Source organism: Apteryx rowi, unplaced genomic scaffold (genome assembly GCF_003343035.1).
Source record: "Apteryx rowi isolate R43461 unplaced genomic scaffold, aptRow1 scaffold_197, whole genome shotgun sequence".
NCBI classification, from domain to species: Eukaryota; Metazoa; Chordata; class Aves; order Apterygiformes; family Apterygidae; genus Apteryx; species Apteryx rowi.
In genome coordinates, this window is record NW_020448274.1 from 1,353,105 (window position 1) to 1,368,961 (window position 15,857).

The 15,857-nt window shown below is 37.7% G+C and overlaps 1 protein-coding gene across 2 annotated transcripts; it reads left to right on the top strand.

Annotated features, from left to right (window-relative positions):
* Nucleotides 1-3,439: 3,439 nt before the first annotated feature.
* On the top strand, nucleotides 3,440-15,610 carry CUNH5orf34 (chromosome unknown C5orf34 homolog). 2 transcript variants are annotated; one of them, XM_026062958.1, is made up of 13 exons: nucleotides 3,440-3,637; nucleotides 3,943-4,032; nucleotides 5,394-6,037; nucleotides 6,665-6,766; nucleotides 8,085-8,208; nucleotides 9,946-10,037; nucleotides 10,267-10,336; nucleotides 10,644-10,814; nucleotides 12,195-12,283; nucleotides 13,048-13,140; nucleotides 13,956-13,996; nucleotides 14,950-15,098; nucleotides 15,186-15,610. In XM_026062958.1, the coding sequence occupies exons 1-13, from the start codon at nucleotides 3,452-3,454 to the stop codon at nucleotides 15,207-15,209; spliced, it is 1,875 nt and encodes a 624-aa protein (XP_025918743.1). In that variant the 5' UTR covers nucleotides 3,440-3,451; the 3' UTR covers nucleotides 15,210-15,610. The 2 variants fall into 2 exon arrangements, with proteins under 2 accessions (XP_025918743.1, XP_025918742.1); XM_026062957.1 differs by having other exon boundaries at nucleotides 14,950-15,610.
* The last annotated feature ends 247 nt before the right edge of the window (nucleotides 15,611-15,857 follow it).

Sequence of the window (15,857 nt, forward strand, 5' to 3'; positions counted from 1 at the left end):
ATAGTCATAAGTACTACATAAACATTTCAAAGTCACTAGACAAAAATCCAGAAACTAGGTAACTGTAAATTGCATTATTTTCAGGTAAAAGTACTTTACAAACACATTCTCTCACATTTAGTTGACAATATTTTTCTTACAAAAATTTAATCCAAATGTAGGTTAGATTTCTGGGTAACTTTACAAGCAGATGCTTTGTGAAAAATATATTAATGAAAATAATATGACCAAGGAACAAGGATTAAAATATGCATTATAATGAGGTAAAAAGTGTCTTCAAAGGACTCTGCCTTGTTTAGTTTGTCTTTTGTACAGTTTTTCTTTTTTGTGAAAAGTGGCTGTCTGAATCTAAATATGTGCATCCTGTCAGAGAATGTATTAGATATAGATGTAAATATAAATAAGTCACCCTGTATGAGATGCAATTCTATTATTGGGAATTGTATGTTTAAAGCAGTTCAGATCAAGGTTTGCAAATTAAGCTTTTTTCCTCCTGCAGAAATAAAGTTCATAAAGTGGGACTTAAGTTCAAGGAGTGGAGAGGTTTAATTTGCCTTACAKGCATATATAGAGGTTTGTAAAACCTTTAAGCCTGTATTGCACTAGGAAAAATTTGGCAGGGTGTCTGTTTTTGTCCTACCTAGTAAAGAAGACAGGATAATCTTTGCCTTAAACATCTAACAGTCTTTACTGCTTGTCTTAAATCTCACAGGAGTCTAATACAAATTAGTGATGGTGAAATGAGATGTGAGAGAGCAAAAGAAAGAAGCAGGTCTTGCACTGTAACAGTCACCACTCGCTGCTTGTCTGCCTACTTTTAACAGGCAGTAGTTCTTCTGTGTGTCGTAGAGGTGAGTCTTGAGGGGTTTAAAGATTTTACCTACTGCTTTAGTATGAACAAATTTTAAGTGCGCTGTGTAAACATGCTTTTCATCAAAAATGTTTTATTTTTCTTGTGGCATAATGGGAAGCCAGTTAAGGCACAGAAGCTCACAAAGAACACTTTGAGGGAGAGGAGAAGCTGTTGTTAAGTGCCAGTTCTGAAAAAGAAACATACTGTGTTAGATTTCTTACACATAACTATGTAGTTTTAACTTCACACATCACAAAAACCTTGCACAGTATTTGCAACTTTGACAAATCAATTGTGATTTAACAAAAGTATATTTAGTATTTGAAAATCAGAGTTTCTTTCTGCTAAGAACATTCTGTTGCTGGACCAAATCTTTCTTTTGTATTAGAAATACAAATACAAAGGCTAGGGTTTTGTATGTCGGGTTTAAATGTAATTGTACTACACAAAGAAGCAAGACTGGCTCAGCTACATCAGGTATCACAAACTATGCATAGTTGGTTGTTTTTTTTAGGGGGAGGGGTTTGTTTGTTTGTTTTTAAGCCATAAATCCATTATGGTACTGACTTCCAGTGACATTCACTCTGGTTTGTATAACAAATTCTATCATAACTTTTATTTCTCGGGGCCAGTATTTCCTCCTCATCGTCAGGTTCTGCCTTTCTCCTTCCTATTGCACAGAACTCACTCTATTAGTGATTAGCTTGTATGCAACTTTTCCTTTCCTTGAATCAATTATAGTTCTAATTATCCAGTTTGTTCCTGTAGATCCTACTAGTTGATACTGAACAGAAGTGTCACTTCTGCCAGAAGTTAAGAAATACACAGGTTTGTACATCATGAATTGCTGCATTTGCCACCTCCCTCAAGCATACTTTGCTAGGTGATCTCTATGCCTGAGGGAGGTGACCTACCTCTGCACTTCCTAAAGCTCAGGGTTGTAACCTTAGCAGTGAAGTTGCTAGCAAAAAACAACACATCTTCATGGCTTGCTTCATCAGTAAATAAGAAATCAAAAATTATAAAGCAGAAAAGAACCATTATTCCTACTTTTTATAGGTAAAATACAAATAATTTAGTGCTCACCCATGACAAGAATCTGCATGTTCTGAATCCTACTCTAGTCCTATAAATTTTTAGACTTGTGCTTGTTTAAGACCAAATATCCTTACATTGCTAGGTTTTTTTTCAATAAAAGTGCTATAAACAGGATTTATAATCCCAAAAATGTACTCTGAAACTTGCTTTGGACAAGTACAATGTAGTATAATAACCATTACAAAGGGAATTAGAAACTGAACATTATTATTTAGCTGCAGACACAGATATGCATCAACTTCAGCAGATGTTGATCTACCCTCTACAACTGCTTTATCAGCAAATTAGAAAACAAATTTGTACCAAATCCACTTCTTCCACAATTCCATATTGATCTAAGAAACCCATGCTTCCATAGGTAAGGAATGATTTTTTTAAGGCTAGATGAGACCATATGGGGCATCTAGTCTGACCTGTATATCAAAGGATCTTGAATTACATTTGCTTAGTGCTTTACACAGGAATTAACAATAAATTGTCACTTAACGGTAAACTGACAATTTAAAACAACTTTGATTACAGCATAAACGGGAGGGGGGGGGAAGCGGATATATTTTCCAAAAAGACTACTAGGGTTAATTTTTAAATTGGCCTTTGGAAAATTAAGCCTTCAATGTGTCCTCAGCTGGAGGCTCTGAGACCCTGCTCTAAGTGCATGGATCTTTGCTGGATTTTTCTACTGTATGAATGTATATGTAAAGAAGCACGAGAGAATTATTTATCTGTGATCCGTCGTCTTTGGGATACGTTGTACATCTGCAGTCTGCCCTCTTAATTCTGTCCCTTAAGCCTTTCAGCATCTCCCAGAGCCGGTGGCGGAGGGCGGAAAGGAGACGGTGCCTTCTCGGGCAGCAGCTCAGCCCTCCGGGGAGGGGAGCGCAGGGGGCGCACAGGCTGCTGCGAAACTTCTCCGAGCAGTTGTACTGCACGTAAACACAGACGCGGAAATGCATCGTAAAGAAGCACGGTTCCAGGTAAATGGTTCTTTTGCACAGTCTAAGCCTCGCTGCTAACTTTCCTCCCAGGGTTTTAGCCTGAAAATTGCCTCCCGATTATCCAAAGGCCGCTACTTCACACTCTATTCATAAAGAACAGTCCATTTGAATTCATATTTTTTTCTGCCCAGTTTTTTCGCAACTCTGCTCACATCTCCCAGGCTTGGGGCACTCAGCGCTTTTGCACTGAAACAGCTGCATCGCTGCTGCTTGGTTACTGCCCTGTCCCAGACCGAAAGTGCCGCAAAAATCTCGAGGAAGACGGGATTAATTCACCGCAGGGAGCGGGGTGACGTGCTGAGGGAGCACCTGCGCCCTGCCTGCTGCTGCCCCGCGGCGCCCCGCCGCGCTCCCTGCCTCCGCCCCGCCCCCTCCTTCCCCCCTCCCTGCCTCCGCCCCGCCCCCTCCTTCCCCCCTCCCTCCCTCCGCCGCGCCGCGCCGGAGACCGCTCCCTGCCTCCGTCCGCTCCCCGCCTCTGTCCCCTCTTTCCCGCCCCGCGCGGCGGATGGAGGCGGAGAGGCTGATGGTGCTCTACGGCGACGGCTCCGCGGAGGTGCACTACGCCGGCGGGGCCCGCTTGCTGCTCTCCGCCTGCGGCTCCGAGTACCGGTGCGGCGACCCGGCCCCGGCCCGGCCGCTGCAGGCGGCGGCGCGGCGGCACCGGGTGTCCTTCGCCGAGCGCGGCCGCCGGGTGCGTGTGCGGGAAGGCGGRGGCGGGCAGCGCCGCTCCCCGGGGCTGCGGGGTCCCGGGAGCCGCACTGCGGGCGAGTGTCCCGCGTGGGATGTGGCGCCTTCCGCCGCCCCGCGCGGTGCCGGCCGCACCTAGCTCCTTACCGCGTGGAAACACGCGTAACTGTTGTTCCTCCATGTAGAACTGAGGTGGTGTCTTCATCTCCCTTCGCGGAAAAGAGGAGGATGAAATCTGCTAAAATATTTCCCTGAATAGACAAATTCCTGATGCTGCATTTCCTCCCCCCCCCCCTTTCTTTTAATCAGGAACAACTTCTACGAGCTCTAGATTTTCGGAACAAGTTTTGTGCTCRCCCGTACCTACCTTCAAATATTATATCCCCAGAAAGAAAAAAAGTAAGTTTTATACMTGAAATGCTTTCATTGTCAAATTGGTTAGAATTACAGTTTCAAGTTAAACTTAGTCCTGTATTTACGCATATCTTTTACAGCTGAACGCTGAAGAGTTTGCTTACCCTTCTTAGCAACAGCAAAACCTAGCATTTTTTTTTACATTTGATGCTATGAGCTATTTTATATATCGTGTTTTTTCCATACTTAAAGCTTTTTCAGAGGAGACTCRGTGCAATAGGACTCTTCGGAGGAGCTGTCCCGTTGCGGCTCCCCTGGAGCTCCCCCGTGGAAAAGGCACCCAGGCGCCCTGTGGCTGCGGCAGCGGCGGTGGTGGCCGGGGCAGACGCACCGCGGCGCAGCACAGGCCTGGCTGCGCCCGGCCGGGCCAAAAGCCCCCCAACCCCATTTGCTGCTGCCAGGACCTTTTCCTATGACCGGTAACTTACCATCACGTGGTTGCGCCGTGGTTTCAGCCAGCACCCATGTTTTCGAGGCCTTTGCTATCTCCGGCACTTTGGCTGTGCGTTGTGGCAGGAGGTGCGCGACGCTGGCCGGCGACAAGCGCGGCAGGCCGGCCGGGCCTCGCCGCTCGCTAAGGCACAGTTAGCGTAGYGCCGCCCTGAATCTGCACTCGAATGCCGTTGTTCGGCTAAGAGGAGGCGACTCTTTTGAGACTTTCTAAATGTAGCAATGTAACAGTCTAAAGTCCTTATTTAAATTCCTCAGAAGCACATTTCACGTATCTCGCAGCAATAGCCGTGTAACTTAATCTTCAGTGCTGCCACCATTGTCAGGGGGTTAAGTAAGTTTACCCATGTGGTTTCAAAAGACTTTCCATACGTTTCAGTTATGTTAAGAAAACATGAATGCATGTAATGTGCCACTTCATAGGGTTATTTTAGTTTCATAAATACAGGGAAGATTCAAAACGAATAACACTTTTTAATGTACACAATTTTAATGTAGACTGTCCGTGAACTTTACCATTAACTGATTTGATCAAGATAATTTAGGCTTTTTCTTCAGTGTTTCTTGAGAAGCAGTTGGAAACAGAAGTATCTGCTGTCTGTGCACAATTGTGGCTGGTCAGTTGGCCATTTTTATAGCTTACAGGTTTATGAGTGGATATTAAACTAAGCCTTGATGTTGGATAGAATCCTGTTAGAACAGGAAGAAGCAGGATATGAGGATTATTTTACTTCCTCTTGAATTCATGTATGCAATTAATTGTAGGATAAAATATCTTGCCACACATCACCTTGCAGAAACACTCAATTCATTTAAATGTAAACCCTCCACTGTAACTTGAAGCAAGCGTGTCATTTTTATCTTACAACATATTCCAATCCTTTTTCTTGTATTAGATTCTTCTCAGTGATATCTTAGAAGTTAGATGGCCTGACCCCACTACTGCTGATCTGACAACATGTATAAATAATGGCAATGTGAAGATCTCATCGGTAGATGGTTATGCTCACCTTTACCTGTCAGAACTGCAGCAAGAGTTTACGGTGGAGTTCTTATGCAAAGTTAGTCAACCATCTCCTGCATCCATACGCTCCTCTCAAAAGAACAGTAATTACCAACCCAAAAATCAGTGTGGACAATCAAGTAAAAATGCTGTTGCAGAAATGTCATCAAAACAAATGAGGACAGAGACCAAGAAGAATGAACATAGTTGTGCTGAAAGTAAATACAGAGAACCAACCAAACCAAAGGACCAAAAAGACAGAGATGAAGTACCTTTGTTCCTCACAAGCTCTTCTGAATACACATGGGTTACACAGCGATGGTCTGTTTCCTCATACCCGGAAGAATGGAAATACCCTTTGTCATTAGCATTAAAGTGCTATAACTTATTCACTCTTAACAATGAAATGGAAACTTGTGAGAAAAATAACCATACATCTGTAGGATCTGATGTTTTAAAAGACTCTGAAACATATGAAACAGTTTCTTGTTTGCCTACAGCTTTGCCACTCAGCTGCAGTGCACCACATTTACACAGGTAATATAAAATGTTTGCTTCCTAGTTGTTAACATATGTTTTATAATTCTGCAGCTCTGAACTTCAGCCTCTAGCAAAATAACTGAGTTTTATCTATCAGAAATAAAAAATGCGCTATCCCATTCTCCTTTATTAGGAACTTATTGCAATGTGAAATTTGTGAGGCTAACAATATTTATCCTACTGTAATGAAATTAGATAGTGATTAGTCTGTAATGAAATTAGATAGTGATTAGTCTAGAGAAAAATAAAATTTTATTTCCTGACATGCTGTATAAATATGTAAATGAAAAAGAAAATACTGAGAAAGACTACCACAGTTGTTTTTTTTTTTTGAGAAGATAATGCTTCTGAATTGGAACAGTCACATATATTCTGTCAGCAGTGCTAAAAAGAATTCGAAAAACCTTTGAATAACTGGTTTTATATTTGAAAAAATAAATGTGGTACCTAACTCAGATAACTAAGGAACCAGAGGTCATTGAAAATATATGGTCTCTTTTCCTTTGAATAGATATGCATACATCTGTTTTCAGTATAGAAACATATTTCTGTATAGGATACAGAAATGGTGACTAAAAAAAACAACCTGCAGATTTAGTGAAACTTTTATTGTATTTTATACAGGTGGAGTTTCTGTGATTTCTTTCAACAGGAGAATGAAGATAATGAAAAGCATTCATACCATCAGCTAATTCAAATTGTATGGTGCCAAGGTGTTTTTTACAGGTATGAAGGAGATCATGCTTTTCATCTTTGCATACTTCATTTGTATGACAATTAAGCTTTAAGATTAAATGTCTGTCTTTGTCCCTTTCTCAGTCTTTGAGCAGCTATACACAACCTTCATAGAAGATTCTGTAAATTTCTGCTGTTTGTTTGTTACTGGCTTCAGATTTGCTTCAAATTTTCTAATACAATATGTTTCCAGGTCTGAAAGAGGGTGTGCCTAAAGCAGAGACTCTGAAATCATATTTAAGGATTTTAAAGAAATGGTCTGACTTCCTAGGTGTTTCTGGGTGGCTGTAGCTCCCATAGGCTTCACTGACAATTATGATGCTTGGTTTCTTTGCAAATTATATCACTTCTCTTGGTGTTGAAGACTTCACATTTTAGAAATGTTTGTTTTGGTGATCTCTGTAATACTCTGTTACAGGCAGCTAAACTCTACTGTGGATTTTATTTGCAATTGGTTTATCCCTATGTTTTTTTAAATACAACTTTTTTAAAAATAGGCCTTTCAAATTGTGATCCAAACTTTGAAAATGCTACATTTGCTATCAGCAACTGCAATAAGAGAAATAGATACGATATCTTTGATAAAAACAATTCAGTCTTCAAAGCTTTAATCTTTCTGCCAATGTTTTTCATTTTTCTCAGTGTAATTCCTGAATTCTGAACTCATCTGAACAAAATGTTCAGCAGCATTTCAGGACTATAATTCATTTATTTTGGGTCTTAAAGCCCCACTACTGAAATCAAGGCATCTGATCACAGAGTTGCAGAAATAGATCCTTAAACAAGTTTTGAGCCCCAAGATACTGCATGATCACAGAGTCTTGTAGTCTTAGTGAAAAATGTACAGCTGTAATGGGAGTGAATACTTCAGGTTGTTTAGGAAGCAGTTAGTCTGACAATTCTTTCTTCTGCGTACAGTAGGTAGAGCTGGTCTAGAGTGGATTTTGGTAGAGTGGATTTTCGCTCTTCAGCATCACTATATTTTGCTGTCTGAGGATAAAATAGCTCTTGTGAGATGTTTACCTCAACAGAGCATACTAAAAATCTCTCCTCAGTTTCTTTAAAAGAAAGAAAAACATGCAAAAAAAAAAAAGCCCATCATTACATTGTAAAAGTAATGATAGCCTTCTGTCTTAAAAGAAGTAATTGGTAAGCTCTGCTGCTTGGGAACAGTAGAAAGCTTTTCTTGTGAGTGTTTTGGTGAAAATGTGTTTGTGTTTAGTGTTTTCTTCAACTGTACTAATGTATGTTGCTTGTCTAGTGACACAGCATTTTGAATACTTGTTAAAAATCTTGTTATTTCTCATAGGTTTATCCATGGTAGCACCAACATTGTAGAAATTTATCCTGATGATGGCACCTTTTTCAAGTCAGAAGGAACATTTTTGGGGAACTACTTCAAATATTATGCAATTCAGAAAGGAACAAAAAAGGTAGAAATAAAACTATTAAAAATATCTTCCAAATTCCTTTGCCAGCAGCTTTCATGGTTTTAACACATTTGGATATTTAGCCTATAATGAAGTCCCTACCATTGTCCGTCAGGTAATTACTGTAATAACTAAAGCAGTCAAGGAATTGTACACAAATTTTTAAATTATTCCTTCTGTTTCAGAATGCATGGACACAATAAGAAAAATCTGTGTGTTATAACATTTATTTCAAAAGCTTAGGTATTGTTGTAAGATTCTGTAATATCCATTTCTCACTAACTTAGAAGAGGAGTTTACTTTTTAAACATATTACATTGAGTAAACTCTAATCTTTCTTATGCACTTGGAAGTGTTTTCTTTTTCTCAGCAGGATACTATRTGGGGACACAATCTAGGACATGCTGGTTCTGGTCCCGGCTTTGCCACAGACCGGCTGTTTAGTGCTGGAGAAGTGATTTGACTTCTCTCCCTGTCTGTATTGTCTGTCTGTTGTAGGTTTCCTGGAGTAGAGATCCTCTCAAGGGTGTCGGCAGTGCTTAATACAATGTTTTGCATGTAACTGCAAAGATTAAAAAAAAAAAAAAAAAAAAAAAAGATAATAAGACAGCTTCTGTTTCCATACTGCAGTTCACATGCTGGAGAAAAGTGGACTGGAGTCTGAGACAAAACCAGTTGTTAGCCAAGTTTTGCAGTGAGACACTGCTGTGTTTGGGCAAGTGAAGGAGTAACTGTACTGTTAGGATGCATGTTTATGAAGGCGCTGTTTTACCACTCTACCCCTCACATGTTGTAGGCTAGCTGAGTGTCATCTGTCTGAAAAAAGTGTACGTAAAGAGCAGTATCCAAATCTGAGCAGCAGAGCAAAGGGATTTCTTCTTGGAAAATAAGGGGAAAAATATGGCACTGTACTGAAGGGTACCATCCTAAAGAGGATATTTTAAAGGCAGTGTGAACGATCATGCTTCGTTCTCTTTCTTGGTAGGGTCAGAACATCTTTGAAAGCCAGGAAGGAGGTACAGTAGTCCTTTAATCTCTCTTGCCCCAGAACATAATGTTCCATATTCAGTAGTAGTGGTGCTTGCTGATATGGAAGGATGGTAATGGCTTCTTCCACGCTTAGTTAGGTAGCTAGAGCAATTCAGAAAAAAATCCCTGAGTTGAATAGCAAATTTGCTCTGTTTAAAAAAAAAAAATGTTTTAGAGGCATAATAGCAAAGATACTTCTTTGTTTTTAAGTGACAAGTTTCTCTGGCACAGCTTTTACTCCATTTATGTTTCGTAAACTTGTCCCTTGCTTTTTTCACCATTTATTAACTATATTTTCAAATCAAAAAGTTTTTTTCTTCTGTCCTTCACTAGATTTGTATATTTGTATTTTTAAAGTAGCATAAAGGTCAACGTTATAGCCTTCAAACCTAGTCTTTAACTTACAGTCAAACTTAGTCACTCAGTAATGAACCACAGTCTACTGTCTGATACAAGAACTTCTTGGTACATACTGAGTGCATGGAAACTATGAATATATATCTTGCCACAGAAGTAGGCTTAAAGGATACATCTGACTTTTTTACTTTTCAACTAGATATTTACCTGTTTTCTGGGATAAATTTGAATGTGATTATAGTTGCTGGCTGGGAGTTAGAAGTCAACACAATTTCATGTCTTGCAAGCTTTTAAATATAGTTTTCATTCTGTGGTAGCTATAATAACTCAACTCCTTTCTGCTCTTTACTTCAGAGAGAAGAAAAGATGTATTCAGTAAACAGTCTACCTCCTGATGTACCAGGAAGTCCATACTCTATATCCACTCTTATTACTCAGGCAACCAAGTAACTTACTGCTCTACTTCATTATTAATTCCTCTGACTTTGAAAAGACAGTAATTAAAATTATACATAATGCTTATTATGACATTAAGTGTAAAAATTAAAGGAACTTATATTAGCACAGGGGACATCTGTAAACTTGTAGAACAAAGGTCACAACTGTGTAAAAAACATAGTAAGTAGTTATGAAATGCTTAGTATTTTGTGTATGTGGTGTTTTTTTTTTCTTCAGAATGCTTCAGTACTGCTACAAGACTAAACTTTCATTAGCTCATAACTATAGTATCTGCTGCTGGAAAATGGTATGTAGCTGAAGCTTTATAAGTATTTCTATGTTTAAAAAAGATTGTATCAGCTGTGGGGAATAGAACCTAATCTAGGGGGAAGAATGGTGTGCATATCCTGTAAACAAAGACCAAGAGTTACATATTTGGGAACCAAAACCATGCAGTGTTAAGATACATTTGTGAAGCAAAAATCAGTTGCATGAATGGGAAAGCTGGTGGTGGTCTAGTAAAACAAATGAACTGAAAATTTGGGAGAGAGATAAATAGCTCAAATGGCATAAGTGACTTTCCTAAATTTTTTGATGTATTTGTTTGGTTCTAGATACCTGAGACAGATGGACGTGAAATGTTGCCATTTTTGCTGGCCGAAAAAGTTATTCCTGGAATAGGAAGACTTGTTGTATACTCAGATAATAAAGTCTATGCTACGTTTTGGGATGGGATGACCTTGAATATGGTCTGGGATTTTAACCCTGGCTGTAGAAGGATCCAGGTAACTCATGGGTTAGAGGAATGGACATTCTTAAAACTCTTCATATAAAAGTTTATTAGGAAATAAATGAGAAATTAAAAAAAAAAAAGTTTTGATGCCTGTAAAACACAAACTGAACTCTTTTGGGAATTTCATAAATCATATCAGTTTTCTACTGTGTTTTGCTTTCAAACTGGTGTAATAGTCTAAGGGAAAATCAGAACTGTCCTGAGATGTCACCATTAATGTATTCTTAGTATTTTAACCAAAAACTGAGGAGGAAAAATCATTTAGTGCACAACTCATGCCTAAGGAGATAAATGAGACTATTTGTCCATTGAACAAGTCACTCATATTGGTCAAAGAAGGGAGTGTTTGATTTTTATGTAATTTCAAATCATCTATAAAGGAATGAGGAAGGTACAATTCTCTGAGAAATCATTCTCCTTTCTGAACTCCCTCCTGTCCTTCTAAAACGTGAAAGTCAAATGACAGGATGGATTCTCACTCACTTTTGTAAGCTATGCAATATCTCCTTTTATATAAAAGATAAATCAAGACTGACCTGAATCCTCACCTGCTCTGTACAGTGCAATCATGTTAATTTGTCTTAAGCAAACTTGTTTTTAGCAAGGTTCCCAGATTAGAAATAATAATAGCTAACGCTATATGAGCTGTAGTTTGTAGCTTCTTGATTTGGGACTTTTTTCTTGACCATCCACTAAGAAACCAATAGCATATCTTAAATATTTTCCCATTTGAACAAAAAGCATCATTCAAATATTTATAATAGAGACCCTTTTTGAGCAAACGGATAGTGAAAAATTTCACTACTCAGAAATGTGGCCTTGTGGATATGGGATTCCACATACTTTTTTTTTTTTTAATCTACTTAATATAGAAGTAAAAAGGTTATGCTGACTTCTGCAAAACAGCACTACTTTTGGCTTGTGTATCTTCACTGTTACCCTGAGGTGACAAGACACACAAAGATATTGAAGTGTCTGAGGATCTCTTTTATAAACAATCTAAATGTGATACTCAATTTGTCAAAAGATACAGTAACAATATAATGTGCATCAGCTCAAATCTGTACACACGTGATAAAAGTAGAAAGAATTGAAAGTTCTATGCATTTGGAAACTTCTCTTCACACTTTTATGAATAAGTTATTCTTAAATAGCACAAAATCAGTGTCAGGGACCATGCCAGGTTTTCTTTTCTCCATTTGTGACAGCAGGCTATGCCGAATTCCATCCCTAGCAACATACAAACTTTAAACGTTTGAAGTGGAATGTTCACAGACATTTAGTTTTTCAATTAGTAGGTAATACTTACATGCATCCTTCTTTTCCAGACTGTAACAGAACATTAATATTTTCAAATGTTTTTTCTTTTAAGGTACAGGAAAATGTAGGCTGGTGTAAATTAACTACTCCTGATGGGGTACAGCAGCTAATCCAAATGAGTTGTCCTGGAATCTACAAAAGGTATAAGTAATATAAACAATTTTAAATTAAATATTAAAGAATTTATGCAATTCCTTTTGTATGACGAAATGACATTTACTGAAAGTGTATCAGAAAGTGTATCAAAAAAGACCCACAAAAACACAATGACAAAAGCTGCATCTCATATCTGGCAAGGATTCAAAACCTGCATGACTCAGGACCACAGCAGGCTGTCATTCCAGAATAACTGTCATAGAAAAGTAATGTCTTTAAAAAATAAAATCTCAAACTAGAGTTGCAACTTGGCACTTAAATCAGTAGATAAGCAAAAAACAAACAAACAAAAAAAAACACCTTTGTCCTAAATAGAGCAAGGAAGTAATAGAGCTTTATCCAATTTTTGCTTCAGATATTGACCTCTGTCTGCAAATTGTTTTTCTAATCTGTTTGTTCTAATTACTGCCTCATTATGGGAATCATCAGAAGCTAACTCTGCTGAGTTTTAGCAAGCAGACACTCACAGAAAAAAATTAACATTTGTATACTATTAATTACAAATCATACAGCTTTGTTATAATTTTCTATGACTGCATAGAATTAAATATGAAGGAGATTATAGGGAAAAAAAGTGGGAATCAAAAAATGGCAAAGAAAACTAGAGAAAAAGCTAGATTTTGAATAATGGCTTTTTCTTTCAAATACAGGTGTTTTGGTTCATGCCTTCAACTTTTTGTTTGAATTAATAGATTGTATTTCTCATCTTAATAACAACTTATTTTCTGTGAATTTTCATGTTAACATAGGTACATCAGAACAGTAATAGAATGGTGCAGAAGTTTGAATGACAGGGAGGAGGTTCCTGAATATACTGCGTGCTCTGTAAATGAAGAAAATTGGTATTCATCTTTATCCTATATAATTGATTACAAATAATATTGAAAATAAAACTCAACAAGACTATAAATTCTGTATTTTGTAGACTGCATTTCTTTCTTAAGAATCTTAAGAATTCTTAAGAATCTGAAATGAAAACTTCAAAATCCACTATTTTGCATGGCTTTATATTTTTCTTTCAATATTTAAAATGTTAGATAAGTTGAGTCCTAGATGAAGTTTGTTTTCTTGTACTTCAGAATCAGAATTATGGTGATGTTGCCGAAGTAAGATTAATGTTACAGAAGTAATATTTTGCAAGGTGAACAGGAGAAACCGGACTAAGAAAGGCTTTTTTTAACAGAACACCAAACAGTCCAAAATAGTACACTGAGCTTTTAAATGACATCTGGATCACTTGTCCCTAATATATTTGTCCTTTTTAATCTAGGATACTGACCAAAGGTCTACTGACATCATATACAAATGTAATCTGGTATTAAAAATGTTAATTGAAATTGATTACACTTGCACTTGTTATTCAAATTATTGGTAATTCAGTAGTTGATGAAACAAAAATATATCTCTATATATACATATATACAGCAGAGAGACTATTCTTAGATCAGAGCCCTGATTTTTGGAAACATGTATGGTTTACAAATGCAGCCATTGAGTAGCTGTTGAAAGAAAGATAAAAATAAAGCTTTTTTTCACTTGATTTTGCTCAACTGATTATCTATAGTTCTGCAAAAATATACAAAAATAAATTCTGAAGTACAAAATTACATTTGAGAACCCTTGTAGATACTATGATTAATAATGGTCTTTTATACAGGTCCGCTGATGCTGAGCTTGAAAAAATACGGAGATTTAACTGTATCCTTGTGAAAGCTGTGAAGATTAGTACTTTTTGTTCATCTGCATATTCAAAGCTGCAATTTTAGATCATCAAAGATCCTGTCCTCATCACAACTTCTTTTACTGTCTTACCCACTTCTTAAAGTTTCCTTTATAAAGACTCTTTTGTGTTCTCATTTATCCATTTTTATTTTTGTTTTCTCATGTATCTTATTCCATTTCTGTGTAAGACCACTGGCAACAAAAACAATGTCAGAGTATATAACCCCCCTCCCCCTTATTTCTGACATATTGCATCTGAATAGTAGGTTGTTTCTGAAGATTTTGTGATGCTACTTGTAGCTACAGAAAAAAGTTAAATCTTGGGCCAACAAGGAGAGTAAACTATGATGTTACAGCATTTTATCAGCTGTCGGGAGTTAGCTCTCAGTAGAGATACCAAAGATGGGAACCACTATTAGGGATATTATATGAGTTTTACTGACACTCATCCACTAATCTGTTCAAGAGAATGATCAAGAGATGATTAAGTTGCCTTTTGACATGTTCTTGCAATAAACTACCTCTGTATTTATCAACTACCTCAGTTTTGCATCGCTGTTCAATCAGCTGCAAAAAAGTATGCAGTGCTTCATATGCTTAAAACCATTGCTTAATTTTTTTAGTATGAAAATGTAATGCTGTTAAACTGTGCAATGTGACATCTGATTTATTATATATTATTATCTTAACATGATTTTTTTTTAAGTACATTTTGGGATATATTAAAGTTTTATTTAAAGACCTTTCTTAGAAATACATTATGAACATTTTAAGTAATTAGCACTTTTAGTTTTTAGTTTTATATAATGACTGTGCTCTGAAGTGTGAGACTTATAATGACGCTTAGAGTGGTGCTTACAAATATGTAGAAGAATTTTCTCATTATTATGTGGAAAAGCATGATTTTTTTCTTAACAAAATAATACTAGTTTTATTGGAGAATAGCAATGTTCTGAAAAGAACATCTGCTGAAGAAAACAATCCATCTGGTACTACTGTCAGAAAAACAGAGAATGTGAACACGCCTGAAGAAATTGGCAAAGAGTGCATCTTGGAGGCTTTGGAAAAAACTTCTAAAGTAATTCAAGATATTGAATCTCTGCTTGCTTCCTCTGGGAAGTGAAGCTTCACAGCATTTGAAGACCTGTCTTAATTATCTTTGTAGGAGCTGTCCCACAAACTTAACTAAGTCTAATGAGATTTTCAGGTGTTAGAGGAATGAAGGCTCAAGCCCTGGTAAGTTGAGAGCCTTTGCAGACAAGCAAAATGCATAATTCATAAATATATAATGTGGCTAGGTTAAAAAGTGGTAGAGCAATAATAGAAGACAGCTGTTTAAGTGTACAACAGGGCTGACGTGATGGTGCAGCCTCTAGAGTGTGTATGTCTGTGTTTCAGTCATTTAATCCTATAGAGGGCTGTGTGAGCAACTTATTTTGGAAGGGCTCAAGTGCCTGGGGCAGTCTTAACTGTAAAAATGTGTTTTTATTCAGAAGCTTGCAGCATGGTTTTTCAGTACCGAACAGAGAAAAAAGTTCCCCGAACTATTGTTACTTTAGTGTTTGTTAATAAAATATGTATTTATTTAAATATGTTTATTTCCCTCTCACAGCAGCCCGTTGAGGTGTAGCGTCCCTCAGCCAGCGGCGCGCAGCTGGGACCTCACAATTTTCCGTCTAATCTTAGCGATTAGATAGCAGCCTTCTTGCCTCCGCTCCCCCCCCCCCTTCCAGTTCTTTATTTAATCTTGGGAATACTCAAACGCCCCTTAGTTCAGAAATAAAATGTATTTTAAAGCGCCAGCCCTCCCCGTCGCGGCGGCGGGGGCGGGGAAAGG